The sequence below is a fragment of the Aedes albopictus genome, chromosome 2 (genome assembly GCF_035046485.1).
Source record: "Aedes albopictus strain Foshan chromosome 2, AalbF5, whole genome shotgun sequence".
Lineage (NCBI taxonomy): Eukaryota > Metazoa > Arthropoda > Insecta > Diptera > Culicidae > Aedes > Aedes albopictus.
The window spans coordinates 281,179,514-281,199,993 of NC_085137.1; the positions used below are offsets into that span (position 1 = coordinate 281,179,514).

The 20,480-nt window shown below is 35.7% G+C and overlaps 1 protein-coding gene across 6 annotated transcripts in view; it reads right to left on the minus strand.

The window, feature by feature from the left end:
• The window catches only part of LOC109415021 (uncharacterized), a 74,836-nt gene that overhangs the window by 25,006 nt on the left and 29,350 nt on the right, over positions 1-20,480 (minus strand). For all 6 annotated transcript variants that reach the window (XM_062851909.1, XM_029873119.2, XM_029873117.2 and 3 more), the window contains one exon: positions 11,910-13,352. In XM_062851909.1, coding sequence (XP_062707893.1) covers positions 11,910-13,352 — 1,443 coding nt within the window. The remainder of the gene's footprint in view (positions 1-11,909; positions 13,353-20,480) is intronic.

Here is a 20,480-nt window from a genome sequence, read left to right on the forward strand (position 1 = left end):
AGAAGCAGGCTTTGAAGCTGCAAATAATAAAAAGTATCATAAACAATCATACAATTTGATACTATGCAGTAATATTGACTGCATTTTGTTTTAAAGATCGGACTCAAAAAAAAGAGACACACAAAATAATGTATAACTTTTGATTGCGTTCACAAAAACAGCTGATTTTTTAACCAGGAATAGCATATTATGTGTAGTTAATACCCTAAAAATTTAATCAAAAGCTGTTCAGTATTGGCGCAAATATTGTCGATACAATAAAATGTGATTTTGGGCATCTATTTTGAAAATTGTTTAGGCTATAATTTTGTTGTCAACTCATCAAAACGGCTGAAAATTTGACTGTAAGTTCTCCAAGTAGGGCATAAAAAGTGGTGAAAATTTCATAATAATGGTTTAGTACTTTTTTCAAACAATTCAAACAAAAAAACTGGATTTTCAAATTTTGGGCACTTTTTAACCTTAGGGTGCAATATTTTGACTGTAGAATTGGCAACACTGTCTCGATTTTTATAAAACTTTGACAGTGTAAAATTTATGTGTTGAACTGTTTTCAGTGAAAATTTCAGCCATTTTGGTTGAACATTTTAAAAGTTAGAGCAGTTTGAGTGAACAAACCACATTGGCTTATTGCGACATAGTGCTACATATATGGCTATAACTTTTTAACGGTTAGATTATATTGAATGAAATGTTGAGACAATACTTATACATACATACTTTTTGAACAGAAAAATTTTCATTGAAATCGGTTCAGTATTTTTGGCTCTACAATTTTAGGTTAAAAATAATAATATTGTTTAAAGTATTCGTTCGCCCAAGATTCTCAAATGGTAAGTCTCTTGTTTCGACGATATCTCCGCAAACACTTAACCGATTTTGATGAAATTTTTATGGTATTAGCTACACATAATGTACTATAAGGACTGTTCAATTTATAAAACGGACAACTTGCTTGTGCGATAACTTTTTTATTTTTCAATAAAATCATTTTCAGTTTTTTGCATAACTTTCTATAGCTATACTCAAAGTCTCAATAATAAAGAATAAATAATAAAGGTTTATTAATTAAAGTTAAACGTAAGCATGAATGAACAAATGATCAATTAAATAAATAATGGTAAGGGAAGAAATAGTTATCATTAATTAGATAACAGGACATCATTACCAAACAAAAATCAAGAATAATAAAGTGTGTAGGGTGGCAATGTCCTATAATAATTACATGCGATTACTCAAAAGAACTTCATGTCCACTGAAGGTATGTACGCCAACCATAAAATTTCTCTATATCGGTTAGTGGTCACTTTAATATTTTAGCTACACAATTCAGGAATAACTCAATCAATCCAGTAGAGCTGACACGAATGCACTATTATAGTGTAAAATGTCATTAATAAATTAAAAAATCCAGTAGAGTCAAAAATGGATTTTAGGCAGGATAGCTTTTAAGTGTTTTTCACAGGTCAAATAAACGAAAGGATTCATACAACATTGGTTCTTCTCATCGTAGGTCTCGAAAAGCTGGTAAGTTGAATCATATTCTCAAAATATATGGATCTACATTTCAACATTATTGAAACCATATGGGGGCTAAAAAGGGAGGGTATCAAACTAAAAGCAGGCTGGATGCGGGAGTCGTGGAAACCAGGCCCAAATTACGGAGGGGATCGCTTCTATGTTTAAAATTCTAAGAATCTTGATCATAGTCGATGATGTCTTCTAGCAGTCTGCTATAAGTTTGACGCACCCTATAGAATAACACTTTTGTCACAAAACCACCAGACGGAAATCTTAATATGCATGCAAGTAGCTGAGGGGTAAGATATGAACTTAAATTTGTAGGAATTTCACTGCTGGTAGTGGATTGTATATAGATCTAGTACTTAGGAACTGACTTCCTAGTTTGGACCTCTATTCAAAGGTTTTGAAATATTTTATTACTCAGCATCTTGATCTTGCTATTAAGAGGAACCGTACGACATGGCAAGTCCTGCACTGGTGGTGGCTTCATATCATATCATATCATATCATATCAACTTTCTATAGCTATACTCAAATGTAGGAAAAATATAACATTAAGCAAAATGTTCTTTATTGTGAAACTGAATCGGTTTTCATAAAACATCAATAAAAACCCATTTCTCAAAATTCGACATAACTTTCCACATACTAAACATGCAAATTTTCATGAAGATTTTAATGTATTGTAATCTTATACTATTCTACTAAATGTAAAGCTCAATAGTTGGTTAGTAATAATGCACCAAGTTGCCTCCAGCTTGTTATAGTGAATTACCTGATTTTCATAGAAATTATTAAAAACATGTTTATTCAAGTCCTGTGATGCAATAGCACAACAAATTCGGCTAAAATTTTGTCCAGAGTAGAAAAATATTGCTTTCTGAATGATGCAGAAGAAAAAAATTGTTTAATTGCATTCTTCATCAAAAATTTAATCCATAAAGATGGTCATATTGAAAAAAATGCAAATTTTTTGCTGCATTGATGCAGATTTTCGACTCTAGCGAATCTTGTTATTGTTTATTTTCAACAAAGTTGGTCCTATGTTATTGTACACTTTATTTAATAACAATCGGATGTAATTTTTTTTATTTCCCACTTCATTGTTATGTAAAATTTGCATTAGGTTGCATTGTTATTTGGATGAACTTTCAAAGAACCAAACTGTTTTGATTACTGTGCCTGTAATGGCACACAGGAACCAAACCAGCAATGCTATAAAGAAGCAGTTTTCTGCATTTGAAACCGCATTATTCCTACTTTCGACTGGATGTATAAAAAAATTGTTTATTGAATAGGTTCATGCCTCTTTTGCTTTACAATAAAATTTTAATAAAAAAATCGAATCTCCCTTGAGACTTTAATATTTCAACAACAAATTTTCCAATCGAGTTCAAACTTCGCCAGAATGCTTATTACTCATGCTGCTGCAGCATGGCACAAACTTGTCTGATATTAAAAACGATATACCATATGTAAACAGTAATTTTATATATATTTCAAATTTTCAGCAATCGTAAAATTCACCTCATTTAACACGTGGCCGATTTTCTATGAAATAAAACTATTTTTATTCGATTCAAAAATCATTACTATAATGAAAGATGATGTACTGAACAACGAAACAAGGGTGGTTAAATTTGAACTACGCGTCTTCTTTTTATAGCCATGTAAAGTTGTCCGTTTTATAAATTGAACAGTCCTTACCTGGTCAAAAAATCAGCGATTTTTGTACACGCAATCAAAAGTTGTACATTATTCTTTGTGTCTCATTTTTTTCGAGTCCTGTCTTTAAAAATAGCCATGAGCCATTTTACGAGACGTTTCGGATCAGCTGATCGCTCATTTCATGAATAAAAATTTGACAGGAGGTTGCGCCCAAGCCCGTGAGTGTTAATATCAATATCAACACTGTTGTCGTTTCGTAAAATAGACTATTACGCCAATAAAGGGGAAGTATTCTTGAACCTGTAAAATACGGACGTTGTTGGCTTCATTAATTTTTATAGCCAGAACAATATACAATGGAAAACATAAACGACAGTTCATTCATTTATATAGTTTTGTACACCCCTAAACTGAATTTCGAAAATAATGTTGGTCAAATTCTTCAGTTACGCCCATTTGAAGGTCATAAGTGCTTATTGTTGAATTAATTAACTACATCGGCTGTTTTCCTACTCTCCACATCGACCAATGTGGCGCTAGCTTCTATGCGCGAAAAATCGCTAAAAGTAAATCGCAAAAATATTGTATGGCGAATACCATCTAAAGGCAAGTTTATCGAAGTGGAATACTTTATTCGAAAAAATATTTGGTAGTGGTTGTGCACAATGGTGACTACTATTGAGCCTACCAAATAGTTTTTCTAGTAAAAGCTTTCTATTTCAAGTAATTCAAGTTTAGATGCTTTTCACCATACAAAATTAAATGGATTTACTCCTGCTGATCAACTGTGGGTGTGCGCCAAGCGGGTAGTCCATTCATTGCTTATTTGAGCAAAATAACTATTTCCCATTCACGTCAGCTAATGAACTACCCGCTTTGCGCGCAGCCACAGTTGATCATCAGGAGTAAATCAATTTAATTTTGTATGGCGAAATGCATCTAAACTCGAATTACTTGAAATAGAAAGCTTTTCCCGAAAAAATATTTGGTAGCCTCAATAGTGGTCACCATTGTGCACAACCACTACCAAATATTTTTTCGAATAATGTGTTCTACTTCGAGAAATTTGCCTTTAGATTGTATTCGCCATACAATATTTTTGCTATTTACTTTTAGCAATTTTTCGCGCATAGAAGCTAGCGTCACATTGGTCGATGCGGAGAGTAGGAAAACAGCCGATGTAGTTAATTCATTCTCCAACATGGCGACGACCATAATGAATTAAATGCTTTGGCTGCTTTCCTACTCTCCGCATTGACCAATGTGGCGCTAGCTTCTATGCGCGAAAAATCGCTAAAAGTAAATCGCAAAAATATTGTATGACGAATACCATCTAAAGGCGTATTTCTCGAAGTGAAACAAATTATTCGAAAAAATATTTGGTAGCGGTTGTGCACAATGATGACCGGTTTGGAGCCTACCAAATATTGTTTCGGTAAAAGCTTGTCATTTCGATAAATTCGAGTTTAGATGCTTTTCGCCATACAAAATAAAATGGATTTACTCCTGCTGATCAACTGTGGGCGCGCGCCAAGCTGATAGTCCATTTGCGAAAATAAAACGAAAGCAAGTTTACTTTTATGATGACCGCAATAAACCTAGTTTCTGCTTTTCCACCAACAGATGTCGTTACTAATCGAACGGATCGTCATCTGTGGAGTGTTTGAACAGTTTTGTTGTGGTAATAATGAATGCCAAAAGGTTTACATATCGGAGAGTTTTGTTTACTCTTAAAATCTGGCTTTATGAATATCTTCAATTATACTATAAAACATTTCATCAATGAATGGACTACCCGCTTGGTGCACACCCACAGTTGATCAGCAGGAGTAAATCCATTTTATTTTGTATGGTGAAAAGCATCTAAATTTGAATTACTTGAAATAGAAAGTTTTTATTGAAAAAATATTTGGTAGGCTTAATAGTAGTCACCATTGTGCACAACCACTACCAAATATTTTTTCGAATAATGTATTCCACTTCGATAGATTCGCCTTTAGATGCTATTCGCCACACAATATTTTTGCGATTTACTTTTAGCGAGTTTTCGCGCATAGAAGCTAGCGCCACATTGGTCGATGCGGAGAGTAGGAAAACAGCCGATGTAGTTAATTCATTACCTACATCGGCTGTTTTCCTACTCTCCGCATCGACCAATGTGGCGCTAGCTTCTATGCGCGAAAAATCGCTAAAAGTAAATCGCAAAAATATTGTATGGCGAATACCATCTAAAGGCATATTATTCAAGGTGGAACACATTATTCGAAAAAATATTTGGTAGTGGTTGTGCACAATGGTGACCACTATTAAGCCTACCAAATATTTTTTCGGGAAAAGCTTTGTATTTCAAGTAATTCAAGTTTAGATGCATTTCGCCATACAAAATTAAATTGATTTACTCCTGCTGATCAACTGTGGCTGCGCGCAAAGCGGGTAGTCCATTGTTTTCATAAAAGTAGTCATAAAACTGTGAGTTTAAATTATTGCTGTAATTAAACCCTGACAAAAATCAAACAAAAATAATCAGCAATGGAATTGTTACTTGGGATTGCTTGCAACCCAGTGAGATTTGGTCTCCAGAACCTGGGAGGAAGGTTTTGGGGTTTATAAATTTCTTTGCACCTGATTGGGAGACGATGAGTCGTGGCAGAAGCTGATTACTTGATACATGGTAGACGCGAATATCAAAACGGGAAATGTCACAAAAGTTCAGCTTATTGGACGCAGTGGCTTAATTTCCCCAACAGCGGAGAGAAAAAAATAGATATTTTCAATGTACAGATATTGGCGGTGTTTCTATGTTTAGGCGAGCATGGCGTTTGCTACGACAGATTGCAGATCAATATATGATGAGGAAGGGGAGATCGTATACTACTGCGTCTGCATGTTCATGTAAATATCGTAGTTTTCAGTAAATGGTAAAGACACTTCCAATATGAATTCCAAATTGTTGGCTTTGTGACTGTGCGTCATTCCACTCGAGCAGGAAATACTATGCTCTAATCATTATTGTACAAACGATTCTCCTATTCAAATATTGGCAAATGTTTAACGTTTTCTCAGTATTATTCATAATGAACTAAAGCCCTAGACTGCCCATAATTTCTTCTCAAAAAGGTTCTCTATAACGTATAATTGGCATCATAACTTTGGACACTAGAGTGAGCCAACGGTATATAGAAAAATTGAAAATTGATCGCATCAACCCGGAACAAAGCTTTTTTTCGGATCATATTAGCGTCCAAAACAATAGGGTCCTAAAATTAAAGACGAAATCTCGCTTATATTGAATAATACGATCAAGCATGGTATTCTAATCGGAATTTTACTTTACTCGAACTTGAAAAACAAAGGAATAATGAGAAAATTCGAAATAAGTAAAATGGTAAATAGTTCTACTTTGACATTTGAGGTCAACCTTGTGTGCCTGAGCTCGACATTTTTCGCACTGGGATTTCAAAAATGTTCCTATCTGATATACACGGTGAAAAAAATCACTCAAAGTATGTGTTATAAGTTAGGGACGAGACAAAAGGCTAAAAAAATAAAAATTATATATTTTCATCTACGGTTAATAAAAACGTCAAAAAATGAGTAAATATGTACTCTTGAACCATATATTATGGTTTAAAACAAGAATCCCGATAGGACTTTAGGAGCCTATTGTGTAAAATTCGGAAGCGATTGGTTGCGTCCCCGTATTTCACGCTGCGATTGAAATTTGCATGGGATTTAATATGGGAAAACTCAGTTTTTTTGCATTTTTCTCATAAGGGGCTTAAATTTTTCTTCGACTATATAACCGATGACGTTAAGTTTAGCCTTAGATTTGCCGAAAAACTTTGTCGAAGACCGCAAAACGATCCGACAGTTGTCAAACAAGGTATAACGTATAGATTGACGATGGTGCCCCCCTCTTCAAAAATCCCAAAATATTGAAGGAGTAAAAAAGACATGGCGGCCCATAGTTCCATTTTTAATAGGAATATTGTTTTTAAGCAATAATTTTAATAGTTTAATAGTTTTTAATAGTTTAAATATATTGTTTTCAATAGTAGGTATAATTTTTTTTTTCAAGTTTTTTTTGTATATATTTGTATATACAGGAGATAGACAAAATGATCGGGACAGGCAAAAGTTTCACTTTTTAGAAAACCAGCTGTAACTTTTCGAAAAATGCATCAAATATTCTCAAATTTTCACTGTAAGCTGACCAACTAGTTGTGTGTCAGTGGTCAAAATTTGGAAAAGATCGGGCTATTTTGCATGAAGTTATAAAGATTCTAGAAAAAGATATCATTGTTCGATAGCTAACTTTGAGCTGTTATATCTCCGGATTCAATGAACCGAATGCAATGAAATTTTGACCATTTATGACTTACACAATGAGCTTTGCAAAACGATTATGTCTAAACTCGAAATTGTTAATAACAGAAAAAAAATAAAGCGATTTAATTTATTTTTTGATTTTTTAGTAAATTGGTCTTTTACATGCATATTTTACATCCCATTACTTTTTTCAATTTATTTCCAGCAATGTTATTCCTTTCCGTTGACACATAGTTATATTCAAGTCAATTAGAGGGAATTTAAATGAACTATAGTTAGTTGAATGTTGAAGTTTTGGATAATTTAGTGTTAAATTAGAAAAATAATCTAATCGTTATAATTTTATTCCGCGTTAAGAATTTTAAGTTAAGTCAAAAGTTTTTCGTAACTCATTATATAAATCATAAATGGTCAAAATTTCATTGCATTCGGTTTATTGAATCCGGAGATGTATCAGCTCAAAGTTAGCAATCGGATAATTATTACATTTTCCAGAATCTTTTTAACTTCATGCAGAATAGCCCGATCAGAGACGAACCAGCCAAAGGCTGAAAGTCTCTTCAATAAAGATATTAAAAAAATAGCCCGATCTTTTCCAAGTTTTAAACACTGATACACAACTAGTTGATCAACTTACAGTGAAAATTTGAGAATATTTGATGCATTTTTCGAAAAGTTACAGCAGGTTGAACATTTTTGGAAAAGTGAAAATTTGGGATGGTAACATAAGGCTGAATTTCAAAAGGCTGAATGCACATAAGGCTGAATACAAAAGGCTGAAACTATGGATATGTAACAAAAGGCTGAAATTACAAAAGGCTGAAATAACAAAAGGCTGAAAACATGGCAAATTCCAAAACTTGAAATATGCATAATATTGAACTCTATAGAATCTGAGCTGAGGGTTTAATGATTTAAAAGATGGTATTACACAAGGTATTATATTTTCCGGAATGCTATTCCCCGGAGTGGCATTTGCCGAAATGCCGTTCCCGTTGGTGCTGTGTCATTATGCCGAAGGATATCAGGCCTCAAATGCCACTAAGGCGAATGGGTTATAATGATTTTAATGCAAAGGAGGTTTACTAGGCAGCCTAGTAGAATGGTTAAATTATGATCTATGCATTTACCTCAAAAGAACAGCCTTTCTAAAAAAGCGGGAAAAATCTCTAATGGAAGAGTAAGTATTGTGGCCGCAAATAGTACAGTATAACGACCAAGCGGAAAGGTTTGATGATAATATCTGCATACTAATAACTCACCCGTGAGTGATGTTTCCTTCTTTTAAAAATAGGCTGTTCTTTTGAGGTATTTGCATATATTCAGTGTTGGCATTCTTACCAATGTGTAAAATACAGCGAGCTTCTGCGTGCGCATATTCCTTAAAAACGATTCATCGGAGATTTCCCCTTCTTTTGAACATAGGCTGTTCTTACTGTGTTTGAATGTTATAGCTGCATCTTTTTTTTATCAAAGGTTTTCCTTCTTTTAAAATGTTGGAAGAACCATAATTTAAGTTCGTGTTGAAGCTGCTTACTTTTTACCAGATGTTTCTCCTTCTTATAAAATAGGCTATTCTTTCAAGCAGTATTGTATTCGAACAGAACGTGAGCCAAAAATGAACTGTACACTTTAAATTTTTTGGTCGACAAAGCATTGAACTTGCCTGTAAGAGCTTTTGCTCATAGACTAATTTCAAGACCTCGATGTACCAAAGAAAACGATCAAATTTTCGGTGACCAGTCCGGTACCCAATAAATATTCATAACCGTGTATTTTTTTCCGTGTAAATTGCCTTTTGTGTAAATTTTATTTAGCGTGTTACACTGATCTGACAGCTCTGCCAGTAAGGGACTAAACATAAATTACGTAAAGTGAGTACCGAGGATTGTTCACAATCTGCGAACTTGACTGCGGAAATAATTGCGACCATGACGCCGCTGTTTTGCTGCTTAAGAGCGCCCGCTCGGTTCCCATTCGACTCTGAGTTCACATGCGCTTGTCTTCATCATTAAATCCTATGTGTCTTCTTTCCTAGAACTAGAACCTTGTGCTGCATCTACATGTTTGGACGTTATTATGTTATGTCACAGGGAAATGCATCATAGATCCTTTGGTACGACATTGTGGTCTCGGATATTGAAATACAGCTCCAGGAATTTAGATTTTTCGAAACACACGATGCGATGGTCGGACTGGTTCACTCTTCAATAAAAGGAGATTGAATTAGCCCAAAAGATTGCCAAAATTGAAGAAATGGCGCAAATATGACCATTTTAGTATCACAGATACCAGGGTAACATGTTAGTCAGCATGCTACGGGTTCAGTCCTTTCCAGTTCATGGCGCGTTCAATTTGCATGTTCAAATATATTTGATCGCAGTGTGCCGAGTATGAACTTCAATGCAAATTGAACGCGTTCACACTGCAGTGCTGCAATTCGGTTCTGAATTCTTATGCGCACAACATTGGGGGAAATAGTTTCTGTCGATATGTGATGCTAATAAACCTGTTTAATCACCCGGAGTTCCTTGAGAAACTTAATCAAAAATGGCCAACTGATGGACCGACGATCAGACTCTATTGGTTTAGACAATTTTATGATTTTCGATAGTTCATGCCAATAACTCCGTTACTGTATTGCAGTGGTCACCAAACTGCGGCCCGCGGGCCGCATGCGGCCCTCGAGAAGGTTTAGTGCGGCCCGCAATTAAATTTCGAAATATATTAGAAAGATTGCAAAAAGTAAAAGCAAACATTTTTATCGAAGCCTTTTGAAAAAGTAAAGGATTAATTCCCAATCAAAAGATAAAAATAAACAAAAAGCAATTTTAAATCAGTATAGTTAACCTTAAAAATCATTTTCATGTGCAAAATAATTATGCCCAAAACTTTTTCATTTTGACTCTGTAACATTATTCTGAAGTATATAAAGGATGACTTATATGTCGAAGTTAAATCCTGAAACTCTATTAATATTTTAGTTTGGGGGTTATTGACTGTGAAAACTTGTACGGCATGGTTTTCGGCTTTTGCAGTCGGAAGACCAGCTAAAACGTTATTTTTTACCTCTGATAGGACGTTTAGGGCCTTTATTGGTCTTTTTTCCCAATCCTCAGAAAATAACCAATAAAGGTCCGTTGGATCAGAGTAAAAAATAACATTTTAGCTGGTCTTCCAACTGTGAAAGCCGAAAAACAACCATATCTATTAAAATTTTATCAAAGTGGATTGTAAAATGCATTGCGGCCCGCAGCCTTCTTGTAAAATTCTATTGTGGCCCGCGTATACAGTAAGCCTGAGGACCACTGCTGTATTGTATTAAATCATATGATTGGAAATCTGGATTTTTCAAAACCCATGTTGACCGGACTGGTACGCTCAGATATGTTTCCAATAGCAGAAGAATTTCTGAATCTGGTGAGCTCAAAATGTTTGAAATCTGTGGGAACAGGTAGGGAGGTATGGCCATTTCAGTTTCGCGGATTTCGCTAGTGTTCAATTTAGAGCTCGCACGCGTTTTAAATTTAGAACTGAACAAAGTTCAAACATTTTTGAGCAACAGTTAGGTACAATAGTTTTTGCCTCAACTACCGCTTATTACCCGAATTACCCGAACATTTGTTTACATCTAAGACTAATTCAACCTAGTTTCCGAGTTGACACACATAATACTTCAAACGAGTGGACATAAATTGTTGGCGAAATCCTTTGTCAATTTGAGCTAAAATAGTTTAGTATTAGCGGGGTATTGGCCGATATGATACTGAAGAAAGTAAAATAACATAGACATTATGATACCGAAATCCATAACATTATGTTCTTTTCATAGTGAGAGTTAGCTCACGTAACCAGATGTCCATTCGATGAATAGTCAAATCGATTGAATGTCATATACTTCCTCTTCCGTAAAATGGGTTTTGACCAAATGACCGTTTGACCAAATGCACTTTCGAGCAAAGATTCTTTTGTTTCCTATGATCATTTTCAAGTCGAGTCAAATGTTTATCAAAGACCAATAGATTAGCCATAAATGTCCAAAATGTCATTTCATTCGATTCTCTACAACTTTCAAAACTTTTCAACATGTTGATATCTTTCAGCCTTTTGATATATTTCAGCCTTTTGATGCTTTCAGCCTTTTGCTCATTCAGCCTTATGTGTTTCAGCCTTTTGATCATTCAGCCTTATGTGATTCAGCCTTTTGTACGTAACCCGAAAATTTTGCCTGTCCCGATCATTTTGTCTATCCCCTGTATATTAAATTTTGTAGTATTTGTATAAATAATTGTATTCCTTCCCCTCGTACCTGATAAGAAGTCTCGGACATAAAAGAAAATTCATATTTGCATCGGCCTAATAAACTACATTTTATTAGTAAGGCTCACCTTGTAAATAGTTCAGCTTTTTTCAGTTCACCACGGCTAACCGTTCCGTAACAGCCATTGCGGTACTGTGGTGCTCCACCTTTTATGCGATCACCACTTCGTCCTTTCGAAGTCCACCAAGTTTGCTGCCGTTTTTGTTTGAATGTCATGATTGACTTCATGTTGCTGCTATCGCTAGTATTGCTTTTACTTGAATTTTGAGAGTTTATATCGTAAACTCCATGTTCACTGAAATGTGAATCAGTACTGCTACCTTCCCGGTTTTGTGATTTCGTAGATGTTTTATAGGTAGAGGACTCAGTGACATTAATTTCATTATCGCTTGTGATATTACTATTGTTAACTTTGTTTTCTACGATTTTTTGAGTATTGTTAAACGTATTAATAACATCGATTTGATCCATAATGCTCATGGCTGAACGCTTGTACTTTGGAGATTTATTGTTTCGCTGATTTATTTTACTTGACGATTGCTGTTTCTCTTGGTTCCGTATATGTTTCCGTCCGCTATCAGCCTCCTGCTCCACTTTCGCCCAAGTTGATGCAAAAAGTCGTACAGCAGATCGAATAAAGTGTCGATCGACTTTCATTGTCACTGGTCGCAACGCTAGCAGTCCTACTGGGAAGTCTTGGAAGTGGTGGAACAACACATGCGATGATACATTATAATGCCTTAGAAAACTGTCGGCTCGTTTATATTTAAAGTCTGCCAGGTTTTCTTCAACGCCAAATAAATTATCTATGTCACTACTGCTCATTTGAACACTGTTCTTCTGGTTTTGATTTCTAACTTGTGGGTCGATAGTAAATCTGTAGGTAGCACCATTAGATTGGTTTAGATAGTTTCTTCTCTCTAAACTATTTGTACGTTTGAGTTCTTTTAGGTCTCCATTTTGAGGGTAATGACTGACTACGGATAAACTAATATTTTCACTATATAGATCCTCTTGACTATCAACGTTGCGTTTAAATTTATCACTTCTCTTATTGTTGCCAACAAGGTTTTTAAAATTTAAAATATTTTTCTGAAGATCAACAGCGTGGTGGGACCGATTTGCGTTATCAGCTTTGGTTCGATTTTTCTTATGTTTTGGATCATAATACTCAAAATCTAATTTCCGTTCTACAAGATCAGCAATATGTGACTGTTGAATTATATCCGTAGAATCATAGAAATCGTCTTCAAGTTCTGTTTTACCAGAATGGAACGGATTGTTTAACTGCACAGACATATCCTCTTCAGCGTCGCTACCGAACACACCAATCGGCATTTGAACCGGATCATAAAACTCCGTTGACGTCGTTGTATCTGCCCACAGCCAAATGAAATGTCCATTCAGCATTCGCATCCTCTGAGCTTCGGCTAGAATACGACGGGCTTCCGACAGCTCGCACAATAAAATAACGACACCTCTAGTTGATTGCGATACTCTCTCAAGTTGTCTGTAATGAATAAAGATATAGGTAAGGTAGCATGAAGTTTGATAAATAAAACCTATTCTCAATTATTGCTTCTGAAGCTAAACGCTTTGAACCATGTGTACTCATGAAATTTCGGAGATGTAAACAGCAAATTCCAGTGAACTTATCTATAACTGAAAGTTTAAACAATTGTTCATAGCATGTTAGCATCAAATGATCAATTATCCAACCCATTTATTGCAGACTACATCCCAAATTGGACTATCACACTTTTTATGGTACGCCTAAAAAGTGTGATAAAAGTGCACATTTGCCTCGGATCGTCTCGACGTCTTTGGGGCACTTATTCCTCCATTTACAAGGAATAAGTGCACCGAAGACCTGAATTCGATCCGACGTATCCCTGCGCTGTAATTAAACTTTGAAGGTGTGTGCACACTGTTGTGTCAGTCCAATTTGGGGTGCAGTCAGCAATAATGTATCTTGTACCGACTTTTCGAACCCTCTAAGCAGAATACTCTCCTCGAATGAGTGTAATCAGTTATTGTACCATTTAATTCCGCCCTCTTTTGCTTATCCTTTGGCAGATACGCGTATTTCGATTACCACTTGTAATCTTCCTCAGTGTCAGTCGAATTTCGCGTATCTGTCAAGGGATAAGCAAAATAGGGCGGATTTAAATGGGGCAATAACTGATTACACTCATTCCTCTCTCTCTCTTCTTGGCGTAACGTCCTCACTGGGACAAAGCCTGCTTCTCAGCTTAGTGTTCTATGAGCACTTCCACAGTTATTAACTGAGAGCTTCCTCTGCCAATGACCATTTTGCATGTGTATATCGTGTGGCAGGCACGAAGATACTCTATGCCCAAGGAAGTCAAGGAAATTTCCTTTGTGAAAAGATCCTGGACCGACCGGGAATCGAACCCGTCACCCTCAGCATGGTCATGCTGAATACCCGTGCGTTTACCGCCTCGGCTATAGGGGCCTACACTCATTCCATTTAATGTAGTTTCACCCGGTACGGCTTAACGATAACCCAATACACTGCCCCCACTTGCATAACAGTCCCATCTGACTTTTTATCACTTTTGAGTTAACATTATGAATAGTCATCATTTTCGATGTACTTCCAAAAACAATAATAAATGTTTATGTCGTGAATGTTTATGTCAATATGTGAAAACAATACCAAGTCATAAGCGTCCCATATCAAAAGTGCCCGCATAACAGTCCCATCATGGATTTTTGTGTCACGTAACACAAAATTGAACAACGTTGTAGTGATTGTAAAACTGCTTACAGTTATATATTCATGTGCAAAGCAATCTGTAAAAGTTTCGAGATGATCGAAATATTTTTCAAATTTTGGCGATTTTTTAAAATTTTATATGGAAACGAGTTTTCTAAGTTCAAATTCCGTTTTCTCAATTCCTACTTTTTACAAATGGGACTGTGATGCGAATGGGGGCAGTACACAATGGTCCGAATTCACGTTTTAGATGGAAAAAAATCCTGTCCCTGTTATCGTTAGTTTTAGTCATTTGGTGTCTTCAGAGAAGTTATTTGCATTTGTTTGCTGTATTTTTCCCAAAATATTAGGGTGATCTTAGAATCGGTACACTTTCAACCGGCTGCCGCTCAAAAACGGTGTAACTAGGAAAAAAGTGCTGTTAGAAGCAATTGAAGCTTATCTATTGTAGTTTGTAGGAAAAATATAAAATTTGCTGTTTTTATATTTTTAGATTAATTATTGATCTGAATTCGTAAAAAGTGCCAGTTTTTTCTGCACACATTGAGCAAAAACCAATCATTGTCAGATTCAAGATTTGTGTAGGAACATATAATCACAGACAAACAGACGTAACACCTTGAACGATTTTCATGGAAATCCATCATCGTCCAGTTCACACTACCATCACCTGGTGGAAAAGTTGCAGGCATCACTTTGTTGTGCCATATCGTCAACAGAAGGCGCTAGTGTGAAACGTCAAAATAATAGAAAAATGATGCGCGCGCCTCTGGTTGTGAAAGCCACAACTATGAAAATTTAAAATGATCGTTACAAGCGTGGTCGATGCAAATTTTGCAAGTGTTACGTCTATTTGTCTGTGATATAATTATCAAACCCACCAATGACGCAGTATAGAATAGTTCTTGGTATTATGATTGTTGATTGAAGGAGGTAAAATATTCCATGAGTGTTTTAAAATTTCCAATATAGCTATGGTAAGCCTTTGAATGGTTTTATGGAAAACCAAAGACTTGCATAGATATTTAAGGTCAAAAAGTTGTTTTGCATGAACTTTAGTTCGGCAAATACGCATACGGGAAGGATACTATACGAAAAGTATTATTGGTATACAAGAAACCAATGATTTGATGCAGAACAATATAAATAACCGTGGCTCGAAAGCTGTATGGACTATTGCTGACGAAATTCATTGGATGTGTTTTGATGGCGTGAAATATCTAACGATTTTTTGAAATAAACTGAATCTACTCAGAAGTTTTTTTATTTGTGATCATATTTTAGGCTAATTATGAGGAGTTTGTCTTGTGACTGTTATTTTTTTTTTTTTATTTATTTCGTCAACCGTTTGTAGACTACATACATACATAATTTGTTCTATATTCTATTGTATCGTACAGAGTTGAAATATTGTTTTAACTTTACGCGAGACATGGTCAAGTCGATAGATTCGTAATGCTTATTGTAAATTAACATCATTCTATTGATTGGGCTGAATTTCGCATAATTTGTACGATGATGACTGACCGCAAATATGTTTCGATTTCTTAATTGTCGAGTCGGAGTATAAAAATTTAAACAGAATAGCAGATTGCTGCAATCTACACGTTGCGAAACAATGTCATTTACAAATGTTATCATAGCATATTCACGACGTTCCTTTAAAGTTTGTATGTTTATTAGCATACAACGTGATTCATAAGAAGGAAGTGGAAAAGTTGTCCATCTCAGTTTACGTAGAGCAAATAGCAAAAATTTCTTCTGCACTGATTCTATGCGTTCTTCATGAGTTTTCATAAATGGGGACCAAACAATACTACAATATTCAAGAATCGATCTCACATAAGAAATGTACAATGTTTTGATAGTGTATGGATCGTTAAAGTTGATACTAAATCGCTTTATGAACCCCAGCATGTTGGTAGCTTTATGAATTATTGTATTGTAATGATCGATAAAACTCATTTTAGTATCTAAGATCACACCTTAGTCTCTAACTCTTTCACATCGTTCAACGATTTGATCCCCTAAGGTCACACTAGTTATATGCTGGTTCCTTTTTCTACTAAAGGTGATAGAATTACATTTTTTAACGTTTAACTGAAGCAAACTTTTATTACACCATATGTAGAACAAACGTATTTCGTTTAGATATATACTAGTGTCTTCTTCACTTTTGATTTCCATGAAAATCTTCATATCATCTGCATAAATTAATATCTTTGAATGCTTGAATATATAATGTGCGTCGTTCACATATAAAATGAAAAGAAGAGGACCTAAATGTGAACCCTGGGGGACACCAGACGTTACATTAACGGGTTGAGATTTGCTACCTTCGAAACGTACTGTTTGTTGTCTATTTGTTAAATATGATTGAATCCAAGAAAGCAGTTTATCATCAATTCCTATTTTCGAGAGTTTGAACAGCAATAAAGGGATATCTATGCGGTCAAAAGCTTTACTAAAATCAGTATATAGAGCCTCCACATAATGGACTACCAGCTTGGTACGCGCCCACAGTTGATCAGCAGGAGTAAATCCATTTTATTTTATATGGCGAAAAGCATCTAAACTCGAATTTCTAGAAATGACAAGCTTTTACCGCAAAATTATTTGGTAGACACCAAACCGGTCATCATTGTGCACAACCACTACCAAATATTTTTTCGAATAATGTGTTCCACTTCGAGAAATACGCCTTTAGATGCTATTCGCCATACAATATTTTTTCGGTTTACTTTTAGCGATTTTTCGTGCATAGAAGCTAGCGCCACATCGGTCAATGCGGAGAGTAGGAAAACAGCCAAAGCATTTAATTCATTGCCGTGGTCCATAGCATTTACTGTGAAATTTACAAACTCTAGCAGGTTAGTTGCAGTTGAGCGGCCCTTGAAAAACCCGTGTTGAGAATTCGTTATTCTGTTCTTCACTTGATTAAACATTTTTTTATTAACAATGGATTCAAACAGTTTTGGAATACAAGAAATAATTGCAATTCCACGGTAATTTCGTATGTCGGACTTTTTTCCCGATTTATATATAGGGATTAAAAATGAGTTTTTCCAAATACTGGGAAATGCAGATAATTCAAGGGACATGTTAAATAGCCAAAATAGAGGAGATGTCAGCCCAATTGCAAGAGTTTCCATAAATACTGGGGGAATTCCGTCCGGTCCTGATCATTTTGAAGCGTCCAAACTTTTTAAACCTGTTAAAACGTCCTCCACATTGATATGACTTACATGAACATCTCTTGAAAATGAGGGCATGAATGAAAAATATTCTAGATCACGATCATTCTCGGAGAAAGTCGTATAGATATCTTGGAAAAATATAGCGAAGAGATCGCAAATCTCCTTAGAGGTTTCAGCCGTTTTTCATCTAATATCATTTTTGAGGGGAAATTACTTGATTTTGATTTAGTCTTAACATAATTGAAGAAATTTTTTGGACAAGACTTGATTTCGTTCTCCGTTTTCGCATTATACTCTTCGAGTGTTATACTGATGGCTGTATTTAATTGGTCACATATTTCCAAATATTTTTGTAGATTTTCATCAGTGTTATTCTTCTTATACATTTTGTGAGCTTTTTGCTTCCGGTTTCTTAAATTTATGATATTTTTGTTGAACCAGACTGGATGTTTAAAATTTCCATGACGCCTTTTCATTTTAGTAGGAACTTCTTTGTCGATTATTTCATATAATATTTTATAGAAGGTACCAAACGCATTTTCAATATTATCTTCACTTTTCAAGATTGATTGCCAGTCTACCACATTTAATTTATGCTTTATGTTGTCATAGTTTGCTTTATGGTATTCGAATACTTCCTCATATTCATAGTCATTAGATCTCGGAATGTTGTGGACGAATAGAGAATATTCTATGGCAGTATGAAATGCTTCATTTTTCCATAGAGGAGAAACACATGCATTAACGCAGAAATCCTCGTTTACATTGGCCAATAATAAATCCAGGTAACAATTTTGTAGATTTTTTACATTATTTATTTGATTTAATCCCACAATGGCAATTTTGTCGAACACAAATTGTAAAGTTTCGTTGTCCCCAACAACTGGTAACAAAATACCTTCATTGTCTATGTCTGGTATAAAATCAGCATTGCGTTGATTAAAATCGCCGTATATGTGGAGTTTTATTTCTGGGGGTAGCTGTGATAAAATTTCGTCAGCGTTAGCGAAAAAGACTTCATATGCCGTTTTACTTGCAAAATCTGGAGGAAAATAAACTGATTGCAAATTTATCAATTCCGAGTTGAATTTAGAGGGCACCGCAATAACAACTCCACCTCCTGACTTTCTTTGTGACAATTGTAAATTGCGGTCGTCTCGAAAAACATTAAAATCACTTCCAAAAACTTCTTCACTTTTTATGCCTTCATCCCAACTTGTTTTAGTGCCGAGAACAACTGAAAAAGACGAACTTAATAAATTTTTATGAATCTGCTTGATTTTCGACGAGCTTCTCATACGATTAAAATTTTGACAGTATATTAGAATTTCATTGGTATGAGATTGAGAAGAAGTTTTTGAAAGATTGTCATTATTGATTGCGTTAATACCTGAAGATATCTGACAACATTCTGTCTCTAGCGTCAAATTATTCAAAAACTCGATTGTTGACAGGAACACGATGAGCAATGATTACTGAAAGAATTCCGCATCGCCGGGCCTAATGTCCTATTACAGCTGGTAGAAGAACTCGTTTGCGGGAGTTGGCAGTCTGCACGAATCGGATTTAAGATCTTACCTCTATGGAACTTTACGCCTCGGTGCGCCGAAGGTGGCTTTGAGAATGCTACTTTCGCTGCTGCTAGCAGGTCCTTATCCAGTGGAAGAGTTTGCGCATCATGATGGCGGGAATGGTTTTTTGTGCTCCTGTTACTATTGTGGCAGGACGGGCGAAGTCTAGTGGTGTCATCGTCAATATTGCTTCGATGTCTGTCGTCATGATTATAGTTATGAAAATAGCTTGCCGGTGATTCATTGTTGTTTGTTGCCATTTTCCTTCGGCGATTTTTTAACATTTTTCTTCTATTCTTTGCTTTATCGGCAGCTTTTTGCTGTAGTTTACGACGTTGCTCCCGTTCATCATAGTCAGTCCAGTCATTTTTCCAGATTGTTTTAGATCCTAAGGTTCGCCATCCTGATTGGACTTTGGGTGAGCTCTTTACAAAAGTTGGATCGCGATTCAGCTCATTAGCCAAACTGTCTGGTGAATCCGATGAGATGTTTAATACATCCTTCGAATTTGCATCATTAAATTTGGAAAATCCTACGGACAGCGTTTTAACTTCGTCCATAATTTCCATGATGACTTCTGACGGAAAGTCACCTGACGCTGATGCAATTGAAAGAAAATCGTGACGATCGCTATTCATTTTTTCGATTATCCGTTCCACTGAATCACTTATATTTTGTTTGATAATATCCACAAAGCTTGAATTGCCCTTACGTACAATTTCGCCAATTTGGTCAGCGGTTTCCGTTGATGAAGGCTGTTGTGCCATGCTGCTCAAACCGTCCATAATGTTTTTGCTGTGGGTTGCATTTTCGCACCAACGCTGCTCCAAAACGGTCAACCGCCTTTCAATTGCATCAGCCATATCAAGCATAATGGTAATGCCTTCCAACTGTGTGTAACTACGGAGACTTACGGGGCTGCTCCACAGCCACAGTGGCTCCCAATTACTCCCGGTTTCAAGCTCAGTAGCATGGGACCCCTCGAGCTGGGTCTCAGGGCCGGCATGCTACTCATTAATCGGAGGGGCTTCGCGGACAAAGTATGGAAAACAGGAAATTTCACATTTCTAAACAATTTATTGGTTCCTAGGGTGTCGTGTGGGTGTTGTTCTGGATTATAAAGTGTAAAT